Raw genomic sequence first — 16,366 nt, 5'->3', positions numbered from 1 at the left:
TAAATCAGTGTTCACTCAAGAGGTTGGTGAGTTGAACCAAATAACAGATGTTAGAGCCTTTGGGTATAGTTTCAGACCTTGGAAGAAACTCATGGAAAAATGACTGGCCTTAAAATTTTTACAGGTAAGATATCTTGCCTGGATAAACAAATTAATACAGGTATTTCTAAACAACGTAGTGAATTACTGAGCACAGAGTACAACCTGCACCCAGCTTGATAGTGTCAACTCAGGAGAACAAGATGATGACATCTCTGGGTCCCTGAGGGCACCAGCTGTAGTCACAAAGAAGAGAGTTCCTCATCAGTCAGAGAAACAGATTAAACAGGTCCTCCCAAGGTGAAGGTCTTTTTTTAACCTCTGGACCTCATTCTCTTATCTGTATAAGAGACACGTCATAATAGCTGTTGGGAAGAGAGTTACTAAAGACAACTTAAGGAATGACATAGAACGTGTGTTAACACCCATGTCTGGTGCACAGTGTGCGCTCATCACGTGATAGTTGCTACTTAAACCAAACCTGTATAAATAATAGCCTAAAATAAAGAGCTACATGGTAAATGATACTTGCTCTGGTTTTTATAGGAAAAGTTATTCAGGTCTTGCAGTGCTTGCTGGCAGGATCTCGAACATAAAAATAATTTCTGCAAGTGACATCATGAGGGATAATCGACTATAGGGATTCCCAAATGTGACCCACACTTTCTCTGAATTTCTCTGGGTCTTACACTGCAGGGCAGAATGGGCAGCTCATCAGCGTTCAGTTCTTTTCTGAAAAGTTTTTAAACTACCAGTGGGAGGCATCCATGAGTTTCTTCATAGATGTGTGTTGCTTACAGGCTGGCAGGTCGCAAGCGAGCACCACCAGCCTGTCCATAGACAGCATGATGCCATGCCAGAAACCCCTCGTGGTCCTTATCATGCACCGCCCTCTGATTTCCCTCGCTAGATTCCATTCCTCCCTGTACTACCTCTAATGTTCCAGCGCATACCTTATACAGGACTATGGATTTCCTCTGCCGGTAGTAGTCTCACAGGGTAGCCCATGAAGGGAGTCCACCTAGCCTTGCATCTTCTCTTCGCAACCCCCACCCCACAACTAGGCCCCATCATCTTTGCCCACCTTGGCTTTCTTCACAATGTTTGTCACCATCTGGCATTTCAGACTGATATCTCTTTGTCCATCTGGTATCGTCTGTCTCCCTCAGTGACACCTGCCCTATTCATTGTGCATGCCCATCATTTGAACAATGCCTAGCCTGAAGACAGGAAGAGTCTCAACGGGAAGTTGCTGGATAAAAGAATGAATTGGTGCTTCAAGATGATGCCATGTTTGACGTTGCTGTTTGTATCTGAAACATTCTACCTAGCTGGTAGGAAACTGGCTACCACCAAGGATTCCGGTGAAGTGTCTTACCCTGTCGCCACGGATTCAGGAGCAGGGACTTGGATGGAGACTGCACTAGGGGTTGAGCTGAGAGAGTTTATATTTACAATAAAGAACTTTACAGTTGGATTCACAGCTCCTGCCTGGGAGAAAAAAAAAAAAAAGATCACAGAGTTGATAATGATTTTTTTAAAGCCTCATCATTACATAATTTTAAACTGCATTAAATCGATTTATGGCTATAGATTTATAACAACTGGACACTGTCAAACAATTTAATAGAAATGAAATAAATAGAAGGAAAACCCTTTATGTGTTCAGGTGAAAATATATATTCATGTGCACATGCATGTGTGCACGTGTGTGTTTATAAAACATGAAGGTCTAAACACTCATAATTAAATCATGCGTATTTGTTTGTTTATGATCTGTGTGCTTTGTGCCAAGGAAGACAAAGGTATCACTTGCCAAATTATCCTGGTTCCATAGGACAAAAGAGTTTGGTGGCTTTACAGTGACTATCACTTGTATACCATCACAGGCTCAGTCCCCCAGGAAAACCAGTCTGAGCCTAGAGCCAACTGGACTAATTAAGCAGGCGTCAGCTTCACTCTGAGTCCAGGTTAATGTGTTGTGCTCAGCAGTCGATGTTATGACAGAAGCCTGTAAACCCTTTAAAAATGTACGCATAGATCTTCTATTGACAGATTAGTTAGAAATAATACGATTTTTTTAGAGAATGTTTTATGCAGCTTTTTCCCCCAGTTTCTCTCATCAAAAAATAACATTCTCTGAAAACACATCTCCATATTTAGTTTAGGATCTTTTTTTCCTTTTAACTTCCTCTCCCTTCCTAAAATGGCAGATCTTCATAAGGCAAATTAAGTGAGTTGGTAAAAATAAAAATTCCCTTTTTCCGAATCATTTATGGCAAAAAAAAATACGTTGTTAGCTTTTCCCGTAGACGACGCTGTGGCCGTTTTTATTATGGTGCTGAAGAATTCCTGGCTCCCTTCGAAAGCCCTCTCCTGGCTTATACTGCTTAACAAAACTCCTTGATTTTAATACACACAATGTGGATAGCAGGAAACAACCTTGTAAACCAGGATGTTACACGACTATCACAAATGCAGGACGTGAAAAACTCACATTCGTGCCAAACCTGTACCAGAGCCACTGAGACTCATTCCGTACTGTACCCTGTTAGTTAGTAATGCAGCCTGATATATAACCAGGCTTTTCAACTTCAATTCGGGCTCATTCCAACTTCTCCAAATGAGACGAGCTTCTGATTCAATTACAGCCTCTCTTTTCCTTCATTCAAGCATTTCCTACCCCTCCCCTACCTCTTTCAAAAGCATTTTCACCATCTTTTTCTGCTTGTCATTTCTTAAAGTTTTTGGAGAAATTACAAAACCTTAAATCACACTCTTTCCTGGGATAATAAAAATACTTTAAAATTGCCAGATGCTGTTGACTTCAGCAAGAGAAATCACAGCAAGCTGTTGAAGAGAGACTGACAATATTTTCATTAGCAGGAAGGGATTAAATGCAACCATTCTCTTCCCATCAAATCACAGAACCAGTACCCGAAAGGGGGCACAGACCTTGGGATAGGGAATCCACACAGTCCTAGGATACTGCAATGATTCATCAGAATAAAAGGAGTATTCAATGTGTGGGACTCCGGTGTCATTAAACTGGGCATATGCTAAGAAAGTGCTGTCTGGAGACCACCACAGTGCGGAGTAGGCACCGAAGACTTCCTCTGAAAAAAAGACATAAATTGTTCTGTTACAAGAAAGCTGATAAATTGGCTTTGGCATTCAAAATATTGTTCTCATTAGCTTTAGTAATTATAGCAGAGTTCAACTAATGAACCATTTCGCGTTTGCTGAGATTCCAAAATCAAAGTAATACAAATGAATAAAAATAAGACCTCCAAGGATGCATCTAGATCGTAAAAATAAGTCACCCATTGGACCATTTTAGAATATTTTAGTATGCAGTATTGGATAAACGCTCTATATTTTTTCTTTATCTTATAATCCTCTAAATTTATGCCTCAAAACATACCCAAAAGTAAATTTCACACAGGAGGCTGATTTTCCTTTCTAATTTTCAGTCAACACGCCAGCACGCTCTCCCTCACTGGGCTGAGTTTCTACTGAGTCCACGAGGTACTGTGGTTGCTGCGGAGCTCTAGGCTATCAAACCAATATGGTGCCCAGAGTTTACTACTCTGGCACAAATAAGGTGTGGAAAGGATGGATTTAGAATGGAGAGCGCTCCCAGACCCCTACATAGAAACATCTCTTTTGCCCAGCCTTGAAACTGAAAACTCCCTGCCTTAGCCCCCTCCCCAATACGCAGAGAAGGGCATAAAAGATAGGGGCAACTGAAGGAAAGGTATGGCTCTCAAGGATATTGTTGGACTCATCTCAATCTCTGACAAAGGCAGTTCCTCCTGATGATTACGATGAGACCTATCCATGGGACGTTTGACTGGGGCTCTTAAAATGCCCAAGTCTCCATTGCCAACAGGCAACTGAAGAGTCAGATTCTTTGGCGTGCATCCGGACTCCCTCCAGAGACCCCTGTCTTAGTATGGATCTCCAGGCTGGGAAGTGGTGATGATTTGGATGGCTGGATCCTCTTGAAATGATCTATGATCGTTGGGGTTGTAACCATGACAAGGATATTGTGACCTTGAGCCCTTCCTCTTTCTTTGCTTCCTTGCATTCATGGGGTGAAGAAACCCTTCGGCTACCCACTCCTGCCAAGGTATACCACACTGAGACAGAAGTAAAGCAACGTGGCCCGTGGCCAAGTGAACATGAACCGAGTCTCCAAAACCAAGAGTCAAAATGAACTTTCACTTCTTTAAAATATAACAAAATGTGCATCTTGTTACAATGACAGCAAACCGATAAACATACAGGTAGACAGTGGAAAGTCCCAATCCACTCATCACGTCACTGCGTAAATTAAAAAAAAAAATCAAAACATAGATCCTAGAATCTTAGGATTAGGAAATTATGTATGCCAATTAGTTTTTGAATAACTAAAACCTCTTTGCCTGTAGCTGGAAAATATATTTATTTTTGTTTTAAATTATGTGTATGTGGGTATATGTATGTATGTGAGTATATATATATATATATATATATACATATATATATATATATATATACACACACACAGTGTATACACACACATTGTGTATACACACACACACACGTGCACGTGCGCACATACGAGTGAAGGTGGCTAAGGAGGCAGAGGTGCCGACCCCTGAAAGACCTAGAGTGACAGTCAGTTGTACGCCAGCTCGGGTAAGTGCTGGGAATGGAACTTTAGTCCTTTGCAAAAGTCAAACAACAAACAAACAGAAAACGCTGAACCATGGCTCCGGTCCTCCGAAAAATACATTTTCAGTAACCGCAACAGCAACCGCAGAAGGGAGAAGAGTGGCGGGAAATGAAAGGTAACAATTGTCCTTATGAGTGGCTGACATTTGATGAGTGCCACGTGCCAGGAATTGATAATGGTTGGCATTCATTATACCAGGCGCTCATCGTTAGAACCCACTTGACAGTTGATGAGAACAAAACAGAGCTAAGAAGAATTTTAAAGAAATCACCTTAAAATCGCATAGCTATTAAGAGAACCACGCATTGACCCGTCAGGATTGGGAGCATGCCTGCCATCTTGTATTTATTAAACAGCTCACAGCTGTCTCGTTTTCAGCAGTGTTCATTTCAGAAGCCCTAGCCCTTGGTGTGGCAGCCCTCTCTCCCTTTGAGGGTTTCAAACCCGAATCACCGAGTTAACATTTATGTAGTGATTTGGATTTTATAAACGCATCCAACTTGGTCTTCACAGAGATTCCTAAAAGAATCTGCCCATCAACCCTTTTATAGAGAGGAAAACTGAGGTAAATTAAGTGAAATGTTTTACCCAGGAACTAGAACTTGAGCCTTAGGACTCTAACTCAAAACTTTCCCCATCAGAAATCCTCCGTATGCTGAGTTCATAACTCGTTCCTTAGAACTTTTATCTACTGGTTCACATCCACCGCACACCTGCAAGGTTATACAACGCTGTAACTAGGGTCTGGCTCTAGTTTTTAAATCACTTTCAAACACTGGAAGAGGTAGAATTGGGGCCACTTTTGAATTTTGTAAGGTAGAGAGTATTTTTCTCTAGTTAACAATGTAGTGAAAGGAAGGGCCCTTTGGAGGCCGGGAGAGCATCTTTCTGCATCCAGGGGCTCAGCTGTGAACCCGTCAGATGAAAGCCTCCAGTTACAATTACCGAGAGACGACGGGCTGGGTTGGTTAGATTCTTACCTCAGCACCACCCAGCTGTTTCTAAGAAGAGCCACAAGTTGGGGAGGCGGTGGTACCTACTCCATGTTGGAGGCCCTGGAAGACCCTCCATGGTAGGCTGTCTACCACTTAAAGAACTTATCATTGCACTGTGGTTTTGATCAAACACTTACTCCTGGGCAATAGAAACATGTCTTTCTCTTGACCTTATTTTTGTTGGTTGTCCTGTGTTACTCATTAAATTAACTTAATTCTGGCTGAGTAGAGATCAAGGGAAAAGCACGGAGTTAAACTGTGTTTGAAGAAGAAATAACAGGATGAAATAAAGATGAGACTTTCCAGCAAATATGAGGCACCCTTGTGAATTATTTGGAACGGCCTCAAAATGGCCTTTATCTTGGCAACCAATACATGGAAAATGCTTTCTTAATAGTTCCTAAATCTCTTTATCCTACAAGACAGAATATTCCTTTTTTAAGTTTTTTGTTTTTTTTTTTTTACTTAACTTTCCAAATCAAATTATTTTTGCTTTCTTTAAAAACAGGAAGTCATGATTCGTACCAGGTTAGTCTGAATGAGCACAAATCCTTTCAAAGAAAAGCCATTTCTTTCCTTCTATTTGACAACTGCCAACAATTTTATTTATCTCTGTTTTCATATTGTGGAAGATTTCACTGCAGACAATAGTGATCTCTTTTTTAATATTGTGGAAAATTTCACTTTCCTTGGAAGCTGCTGGGCTAGGCAGGCCTCCTTGGAGAAACATTGGATGTTAATCTGGATGCTGTCGGGCCCTGTAAAGCTAGAAAACGAGCAACACAGAAAGGCCCTTTGTGGTAGAAACACCAAGACAAGAGGGGTATTATGAGACAATGGGGGCAGAGCACTAGGAACAGTTCGGTGTTCAGTGTCACTGTGAGGTCCCAAAGAGATCCCATGATATGTTTAAGTGCACAACTTATTTTGAATCTTACTGAAACGCCCCCGGTTTTCAGTATATCAGTGTTGAAGTAGTTGAAGTTGTAATCTTTCTGATTAAAGATTTAGTGTCTACCTTCATAAACCCAGTCAGTTATCCCATTATATACTGCATCTTCGCTTCCTGACGTTGTGATCCTCTGACTAGGTGAATTTGGCTCAATTTTAACGTAGATATCATTCTTCCAAACATATGCCTAAAAAGACGATAAAGCATATTGATATCAGTAATCGCATTACAGTAGGTTTTATCTTGGAATCTTGGACTACTATGGAAATCAGAGGATAACCACAGAGAGTCTATTTAAGTAGAAACCTCATTCCTAAATTACGGGCACACAGTCCGTGATCTTGAAATAATAACGTGGTGAGCAAGGAGGCTTGCAGCTGCCACTGTATAGATGGTAAAGTGTATGTGAAGACCCAGCACAACCTACACGAGATGATTTATGTTTGTGCTTCTTGCTTAGGATGTTAGAGGGAATGTAGCTGCATTCTTAGAGAGGGAAGTGCAGCTACAGAAAATGCCCCATCTTGCTATTCCAATTCCTTTCGGTTTCTAACACTCCTCTCGTACCATAGAACAGGAGATTTATCTACAATGATTTTGAAGAGAGGCTCAAAAGTATCCACGCACAAGGGGAACAAAAGAGGTTAATAAGCATTTTTTTGTTTGCTAGTGAAAAAACAACTTTATTAGAGATGCCTAAAACTTTTAATAATTCTATTTTGTTGTGCTAATAAAATGCTGTTCTGGGTAATGACACTATATTTCTAATATAATGAATGAGTGGGCTTTCAAAATGTTTACTTTATACTAGGCTGAGTAGTATCTGCCTATGTAAGATTCCAGTCAATTATTTTTCACAACAGGAGAAATGTACTAACCAATTTATGACCTTGTGGTGACCATGTGATCCACTGTGTGTTATTTGGAATCTTCTCTTCTGTGATCAGCTGTCTGGAGAAAAGATAAGAGGATATAATGCCCAAAGAATAACTCCCTGTGAGATATCCTTTAAAATTATTTCAGAAAAGCCTTGTAGTCTTGTTGGGAGAACTCACTGACCTTTTATCCAAGTCATAAACACTGTATGAAGCTGTGTAGGAGTGTCTCCATTGCTGCAACAGAAAACAGACATCTCAGTCTCCTGTGATCCTGACAGGTTGACCATTTGCTCAAGATGACGGGTATGATAAGAGGTTATTGAATAAAGTTCAAATTTCAACACACATTATCATTCCTTAAATTCTTAGAATTTCAGAATGGAAAATATCTTGATATCATCTAGTGTAGTGAGAGCTTTGGGCAGGCCTGCTTTTCGCCCTGCCCTGCTCCTGGTTGCCGGCTAGCTTGTGCCCCCAAATAACGACACACAAATTGTATTCTTTTAAATACTGCCTGGCCCATTATTTCCAGCCTCTTACTCACATCTTGATTAACCCATATCTAATAATCTGTGCAGCACCACAAAGTGGTGCCTTACCAGGTAGATTCTAGCGTACGTCCATCTTGGGCTGGAGCTTCATTGCATCTGGCATCTCGCTCAAGAGAAGCACGGTGGTCTGACTAACTTAGGAGAGGCATGGCATCTGACTGAGCCATCTACCTCACTTCCTTCTTCCTGTTCTGTCTACTCCACCCACCTAAGGGCTGGCCAATCAAATGGGCCAGGCAGTTTCTTTATTAGCCAATGGGAATCCTCCATCAATCTAGTAAACCGTCATGAAGAGTTTATTCCCTTTGGCATCACCTCCTCCAAGGGCCTTTCACAGGATCTCTGTGGACCACAGTGTCAGTTTTGATATTGAGGGATACTATTCTGAGCATAGTACGGTAAGGATGTCTGTTCAGAAAAACTCACATTTTCACCTGTCACCCACATCGCTTCTAAAATATTTAGATTTTTGATTCTGTCAGTGGTAGGGACAAGGAGGCATCCTTAATGCTTTGTGCAATGATAATGAAACTATCCAGCATTGTAATTTTGAAGCTATCTGGAAATATATTCTAAGATTAACACATGTGTGTCTTCAATTTTAAACAGCCAAGCAGTTGAAAATGAAAAGTAAAGTAAATCCAAGGTAGCTAAAAGAAAGAATAAAAGCTAGTCTGAAACAGATGCATACAGTGGGGAAGCTCAACATGGTCAAATGTTGGGTCTATAAGACAGTTAAAACGTTGATATAGTTAACATAGCAGAAAAATAAGAAATCGCTATCAGAAATGGAAATGAGACATCACAACAGACCTTACAATCATTAAAAGGTTGAGAGACCATTATGAACATTTTTTTCAATAAGTCATAAAAAGTAGAAACAAGGAAATTTCTTTGATATAGTCCTACATCTAATAAATATATGGAATCAATCAGTAAAAGTAAAAAAAAAAAATCCCAAATCCAAATGATTTTACAGCAAATCCCTTACTATTTAAAACCTACATAGAAATGTTTACAAAAACTTTATTCAGAATTGTCCAAACTTGGAAACATCTACGGTGTCTTTCAATTATGGGTGAATAGATTAACAGACTGTCATCTAGAATGCAATAGAATACCATTTAATGATTTAAAAAAAACTATCAAGCAACCAGAAAGTTTACATACTGAACTAACAGTGTGACTTTCTAGAAAAGGCAAAAACTTATGGAGACAGTAATGCTTGGTGTTGGGGAGGACAGAATAGGCAGAGCCCATGGGACTGGTCCCAGTGAGACCACTCATCTCCAGAAGTCCTCAGTGTTGGATACATACTATACACTGTCACAATTCACAAAGGACCCCAATAGAGAACTGTAGACTTGAGTTAATACCAATGCATCAGTATCGGCACCTGCATTGCTACAAATGGATCTTCTCCAGTACAGGATGTTTATAGAGAAGACTGGGAGAGGACCATGAGGCAGGATGTGGAGCTATGACTTGGAAAGAGGAGCACTATGATCTCACATTCCATTTCTATAGAGCAAGCAGTAACTGGAAAGGAACTCTGTATATTTTCATAGCATTATATGAGTTAATAGAAAATACAGACAGAATTATGCTAGGCTTTAGGAAACTAAGCAAAAACAGGTAGGGAATAAATATATGATATGTGTAATACACCCTCACATTCGTGAAAAACTGCATCTATATGCATTTGTGGATAAAATTAAAGATACTTTTGAAATTCCTTGCGTATGCCTTTGTATTATCTAGTAGTTGCATGTATAATAAAGTGAGTCTTATTCTCATTAGATAACTAAACTGTGGTGTACACCTTGCAGAAACCAAACTACAATACAATTCAAGCTCCGTCAATAAGGAGGAAATTGGCTACACAGCAGCAGTGCTGAGATGCAGCCAGGCCAGGCCTCCTAACCGTACCGCGTATCACTTCTCACTCTCCTATGCCCTCATGTCAACACCTATTTATTAAATTCCCATTTTTTGTAAGTCATACATTCCTTTCCTGAATCCTGGATTATTTCAACACACCCCATGCTTGTTTCTTGGCAACCTCAAACATAATATTTCCCAACACCAAAAGGTGTGGTAAAGTCTAGAAATACTAAGAAAGACTGAGATCACCTCAAGTTCATGAGAAAATCCTCATGAGGTATAAAATGAAGTAGGTTTATCAATCTACTTCGTCTATAAACACTGTGTTCTCAAATACTATCAATCTACTTAGTCTATAAACACTGGTGTGCTCACCTACCAGATACTGCTCCCACTAAAGGGATCCTAACTGAGCAAGGAACATGAGAACATGCACTGTAATAAAGAAATCCCAGCAAGATGTACCAAGAGCAGTGATGGAGGCAGGCAAGAAAATGTGCAATTCTAATTTGGCTCTGGATCAAGCCTGTGGGAAAGAGGATACTTAAGCTGGGTTCTTAGTGGATGATGGCCACGGAGAATGGGAGAAAGACTTCTCTAAAGCAGAAGCTAAAATGCAAAGATAAGAAAGGCCAAGTTTAAGGTCCTAAGCTCCAGCATCTCCTACCCTGGAATCCAAGGTTTCTATTTATAAGGTCAGACAAGCTGCTTTCTAAACTTGTTTTATTTTTTTGAGGAAAACCAGATTACAAAAGCAACCATGGCAGGTGCCTGTGAAGTACTTCCGAGACTGTGAGGCGTGGTCAGCGTGCGATAGGGGACACAGCTCCGTCTCCAGAGTGTGTGGCAGTGAGGAGAGATGCTAGGAGAGCATCCACACCTATTCACTCGCTTATACATTCAGTTGCTCATTTGCCTCTATTTGCAACTTATAAACCGTGATTGAAGATATGACGGAGCAGGATGTGAAAATACACTGAACCATGCATGGCTAAGAAAATGCAATAAAATTAGCCTTTTCTTTTTGTGTGCAAAGGTGTTTGTCAAGCTGTGGATGCTATTGTTCTCAAATTCTATTGGATACTCTCAGAAGTAAAAAAAGAAAAAGAAGAAGAAAGGGAAGACACAGTCCCCTGTTTGCAGCTACCTGAGAATTCAGTGTTTTGCAATGAAGCATGCATTCACCTACTATATATTTCTTGAACATCTACTATGTGGTCCAGTCCTAGGGGCTGGAAATATGGTAGAGCCTTAAAAAATAGGAAAACTGGCAAGAACTATGGAAGGCAATAAATAAGCAAAGAAATAGCAAAATGGCACAAATGTTAGGAATAAAATGAAAGAGGGTAACGTGATGGAGTGACATGCGGGTATGGGGTGGCTGGAATGATGGAAGCCATATTAAAGTGATCAGAACCAGCCTGGAAAGGAGCTAATAAAGACAGAAAACTGGAGGATTCTGGGGGAAAAAAAGACTCCATCAGAAAGCAAATAGCAAGTACTTTGGTTCTTGGATGGGCATGCGAGTGACGCTTGAGAAAAAAACAGAGTCATGTGACTCTGCAGCGAAGCAGGATAAAAGGAGTGCTGGTCAGACATGATGAGTGTGGGACCGGATGCTCCGGATGGAAGACTGAGGTCTACACACAGAGGCCCTGCTGTGCTATGCACGCTGCTCTTGTTTGGTGTAAGGGATGTCATTGGAGGATACAGCTTAGCATAGGTACAGCATAAACTAAGTTGTAATGTAAAGGAAACGCACTGACTACTGCCTGAGTGGATAGAGGGATCTAAAAAACACAACGAAATGGAAAACACCCGTGATAAAAGCACACATCACTAATGCTGGTGTCTTGCGCCCAGCCAGGGAGCGACATCTAATAGTGCACCACATCACACTTGTCAATGCAGGCTAAACCGTACCCTGAGCTGATTTTTTTTCTTTTCATCCTACTTCTGTTTTACCTTCATGCATTAGCTTTTAACATTCATAACTGTCATCCATCAGTTTGCAGCTCTCGTTGCAATAACCTACACCATTAACAAGTTAATCCCAGAAGCTTGAATTGATTGGTGGCAAGAATAAAGGAAGACACCGCGACTTTCAAATTTTTCACAAGTTGAGTTTGTTTGGTGCATTGAAATAAAAAGCACCGAGTTAGGCACACACACCACATAAACTGAGAACAGCCATGGAGAAGTGATACGGGCATCTGATTTGCTTAGAGTTGATGGGTTTAGCAGAACATGGAGTCTCCATAAGCAGGAAATAGATCCCACGCGGTGGATCCAAGGTAAACACCATGACTGGGCGACACCATCTGAGATGGCAAACAGAGGAGGGAGTGGTGATTTGGCCAGAGTCCAGCATGGTTGGTCTATGAGATAAGGCCACTCAACATTATTTATCCCAGGAAAAAAGTCAAGGGTAGGAATCACCACCTTTGTATTCTGTTTTTCAGTATAGAGTATCTCTAGAGGTTTTTGGTCCTTCCTCCCCACTTTAAAACTCTCTATTCTTGACAGTTGTTATTAACTGCAAAATAACCCAAAAGGCTCGGCTAAAAATACTGGGCGACCATGGAGAGGATGCGTGACTTAATGATAATCTTTTCAAATGCCTGAGAACTCTACTTTCCATAGGTGACTAGGAGGAGCTGGACATTCTCAGTGACATTTTGTTCATTCAACACTGGCTTGAATAAGGTTGGGGTGTTGTCGGGGTCTTGTCCAGAGTCTCCTTGGTTAGATGGGATGTTAACATCTTTAAAACAAGTACTTACTGAAGATCATACTATATATACATAGACTGAAAAGAGGGGGACATGGGACCTGATCACTGTGTGTACAAGTCAGACACATAAAGTTACTTTAAAATCATATCAATTCCTATGATAAATTTTATTAAGCTATATTGTTTGCCCTCCTAATGTATTAATTATGCCTTTTAGTACTTGAAATCATTAAGATACATTCCTTTGAAGATACTTGGTAGATTTGTCATTTATAAACGACATATATTCCATACAGACTCAATGGGTTTTTCTGTCAGTTACCCTTAAATAGGCATATAGTTGAAGTCAGTTATAAAACAATGTATTCATTTTAAGATGTCACATAAGCAAAGAATTTTCTTTACCTTCACATAGTTGTATTCTAAGAGAACGAACCGTCCATCAGGCGACACTGAATAATCACTGATAGAATCTCCAAAGCTTTCCTGTTGGTCAAGGGGAAGAAAGGAAACTGAATGGCTTGGATGCCTTCCCTGGTCATTCGCTAGGTAGAGGGAGCCCTGCATATAGGGACTGTGCCGTGAGAAGGTCCAGTGACGATGGGATAGCACAGTCACCCAAACAGATGGCAGTGGTGTTAGGGGGACAACAATAACAGCTAGAAAGCCAGAGAGGGAAGGACTGGCTGGGAGGGGTATAGTTCAGGGACACAGATAGGACTTTGTGAGCAGGATGGGCAGCATGGACAGAGGGACAGCGTGGGAGAGAAGGTGCATCTCTCGAGTGTGTTAGAGGGTTGCATGTAATCGTAATACAGGTTGGCTGTGCCAACATGGCGGAAGACGGAAGGACATTAAGTCACAAAAACATAGGTCATGCACTACAAACTAAGGATTTTTGGTATGTGGAGGTGACTGTGCCATATCTACGTTGTTTATTTGTCACGGGACACCCTGGTGGCATATGGAGGATATCAGAAGGAAAACAGGGGGGATGCTAGCAGTCTGATCTCCAGACCAGCGACAAAGTCACAGGAGGAATAGAAATCTGTGGGATAGTTGACATGCAGAGGGACTCAATAGTGTTGCATAGCTAATTATAGAGGATGGTGGGAAAGTTAAAGACTATAAAGTTTTCAGTCGAAGTGACTTGGAAAACCGAGTGATTATTTCCAAGACGGGAGTTGAGCAAGAATATGATGGCTTGAGACAGTAGGGTACTGACAGGGAGAAAACCAGTTTAGCTTGGGATGTAGAATTTAATAGGCACACAGGGCTGTGGAAGGCCAAGCAGGTTCTGGGAAAATGAAGTCTGGATCTTGAGGTGTTAGTGTTTAGGTAAGAGAATCAAGCACGGAGGAGAGACAGCAGGGCCAGGAAGTACATGCCGTGCACCCAAGGTGAGGAAAGGCAAAGCCCGAGGAACACTTACATTCAAACACACAGGCAGAGGAGGAATCACCAAAGGAGACTAAAAAGTAGCCAAGGCGGGGAGCATTTCAAGAAGGAGAGGAGGATCCACGGGACCATGTGTTGCAGAGTCCGACAGGGTGAGAAATGAGTCCTCATGATTTGAAAGGAAATGAAAACAATCCCCAGAATTCCAGACATGAACTAAGTGTGTGACTAAACATACAAAGGTACTGTTCTTCAAGAAAATGGAGCTGTTTCCATGTTCAGCATTGACTAGCAAGATATTGTTTTCTTGTTTGTAGAGGTATTCAGAATCTAAAGAGAGAAAATGGCCGGATCAGTATTACAAGTTGCTGCCAAACACTTCCCTAAGCTAAATTTTTAAAAATTAAGCTCACATAATTTTAAAAATTATGTGCTCACAGGGCACATAGACCGTCTATGCTGGGCAAACAGAAACAAAGGACATTGTACTAACACCCATCCAATGTCCATCATTCATGTCAAGTTTTCAATTCACATTGAACTCTTTACAGCAGAAAATAAAAAAGTACTTCGGTTTGCTCCTGTCTGCCCCTTTGCTTTTTTTTTTTTTTTTAAATTTTTTGCTATTTCTGAGATAGTTTCTCTGTGTACTTCTGGCTGTCCTGGAACTCATTCTGTAGACCAGGCTGGCCTTGAACTCACAGAGATCCACCTAACTCTGCCTCTTCCTCCCGAGTGCTGGTCTTATAGGCGTGCGTCATTACTGCCCAGCTTCCCCCTTAACTTCTAAGCAAGAACAAATACTCTGCATGAGTTTTGAAAGCAAGGACTGTCTCTTCTCACTTCCCAAAGCACTCGGCAGCCCAAGCTCACTAGAATGAATACAAATATAACATTTCCATCTCGTGGACCTTACCTGACACCCACCGCAAGGAGTAGGACTTTATTCGAAATGTATTCTTTAAATAATCAGCTAGCAAATAAGTTCTGCGGCTATCAGCTGCCGCATCATCTGTTGGCAGGAAAATAAAAAGAGGAAAATATTCAGTAAGATAGAATAGCTAAGTTGGGAATAAATTAATACACCTGATCACAAAATCTTAAAATAAGCTCACAGAATACAAACTATATCTTGAAAGATTTCAGATCATGTAAGTGGGGTGAGAATTCCTTTAAGCATAAAGTGAGTATGTTCATGATTATACAAGTGAGGTTCATTGAGAATGTCTAGATCAGCAATATCAACAGGAATGCAGTGAGTCTATTTCCCAGCAGCCACGGTTGAAGACAAAGATAACTTAATTATAATGGCATATTGTATTTAGCACAACATGTAAAAATATTATCATTTCAGCATTAACCAGTATTTAAATTAGACTTCCCATAATCTTTTTTGTACTAATTCTTAAAAGTATGATACCTTACAGCACATTTCTTTTTAACTGTGTTCATTTCAAGTCAATAGGTACATGAGGCCGGTGACTACTGTAGGGGATGGCACAGGGCCAGACCACCCTTTGCTGTGGCCTTCAGGTCATTTCTCAGTTCTGTTGTTCTTCAGAGACCTTTGGTATATGCTGATCATTCCCATGAGAGATCTTGGCTCCTATCATTGCTCTTTCTTAAACTTGGTGGGATTCATGGGGTTCTATATTCTACTAGTAGGGACCCACATTCAAAGTCTGAAGTCATTTCTTCAATTTGTTTTTCAAAGTAAGTGTGTGTGTGTGTGTGTGTGTGTGTGTTTGCTTGAGAGAAAGCACACACGTGCCCACGGGATATGAGTCAACGGGAGAGCATGCACTGCAGGAATTGGTCCCCTCATTCCTCGTCTTCCTCCATACTGGATTTGTGATCTAACTCACACCTTCAGGCTTGGTAGCAAGCTCCTTTACCCACTGAACCACCTTGCCAGTTCCTAAAATCATTTTTTATTATCTCTTTTCTTAAAAAATTTATTTATTATGTATACAATGTTCTGCCTGCACATATGCCTACATGCCAGAAGAGGGCACCAGATCTCATAGATGGTTGTGAGCGACCATGTGGCTGCTGGGAATTGAACTCAGGACCTCTGGAAGAGCAGCCAGTGCTCTTAACCGCTGAGCCATCTCTTCAGCCCCTTATTATCTCTTTTGTCTCCTCCCACTTCTGTGTAAATGCCCTTGTTCTGTCCCCTCTAATTTGCTTCTCATGTTCTTTTCATTCTTATCAC

At 40.9% G+C, this 16,366-nt stretch overlaps 1 protein-coding gene across 1 annotated transcript in view; it reads right to left on the bottom strand.

Moving 5' to 3' along the window:
• The window catches only part of Dpp4 (dipeptidyl peptidase 4), a 79,263-nt gene that overhangs the window by 39,424 nt on the left and 23,473 nt on the right, over positions 1-16,366 (bottom strand). The window contains exons 3-10 of the mRNA XM_038336155.2: positions 15,068-15,163; positions 14,390-14,481; positions 13,159-13,239; positions 7,766-7,818; positions 7,585-7,657; positions 6,773-6,893; positions 2,995-3,155; positions 1,418-1,530 (exon numbers count right to left, since the gene is read on the bottom strand). Of these exons, the coding sequence (XP_038192083.1) occupies positions 1,418-1,530; positions 2,995-3,155; positions 6,773-6,893; positions 7,585-7,657; positions 7,766-7,818; positions 13,159-13,239; positions 14,390-14,481; positions 15,068-15,163 (790 nt within the window). The remainder of the gene's footprint in view (positions 1-1,417; positions 1,531-2,994; positions 3,156-6,772; positions 6,894-7,584; positions 7,658-7,765; positions 7,819-13,158; positions 13,240-14,389; positions 14,482-15,067; positions 15,164-16,366) is intronic.

This window comes from Arvicola amphibius, chromosome 7 (assembly GCF_903992535.2).
Source record: "Arvicola amphibius chromosome 7, mArvAmp1.2, whole genome shotgun sequence".
Lineage (NCBI taxonomy): Eukaryota > Metazoa > Chordata > Mammalia > Rodentia > Cricetidae > Arvicola > Arvicola amphibius.
Note: the sequence above shows the minus strand (reverse complement) of the source record. Positions and strands in the feature narration are given on the sequence as shown.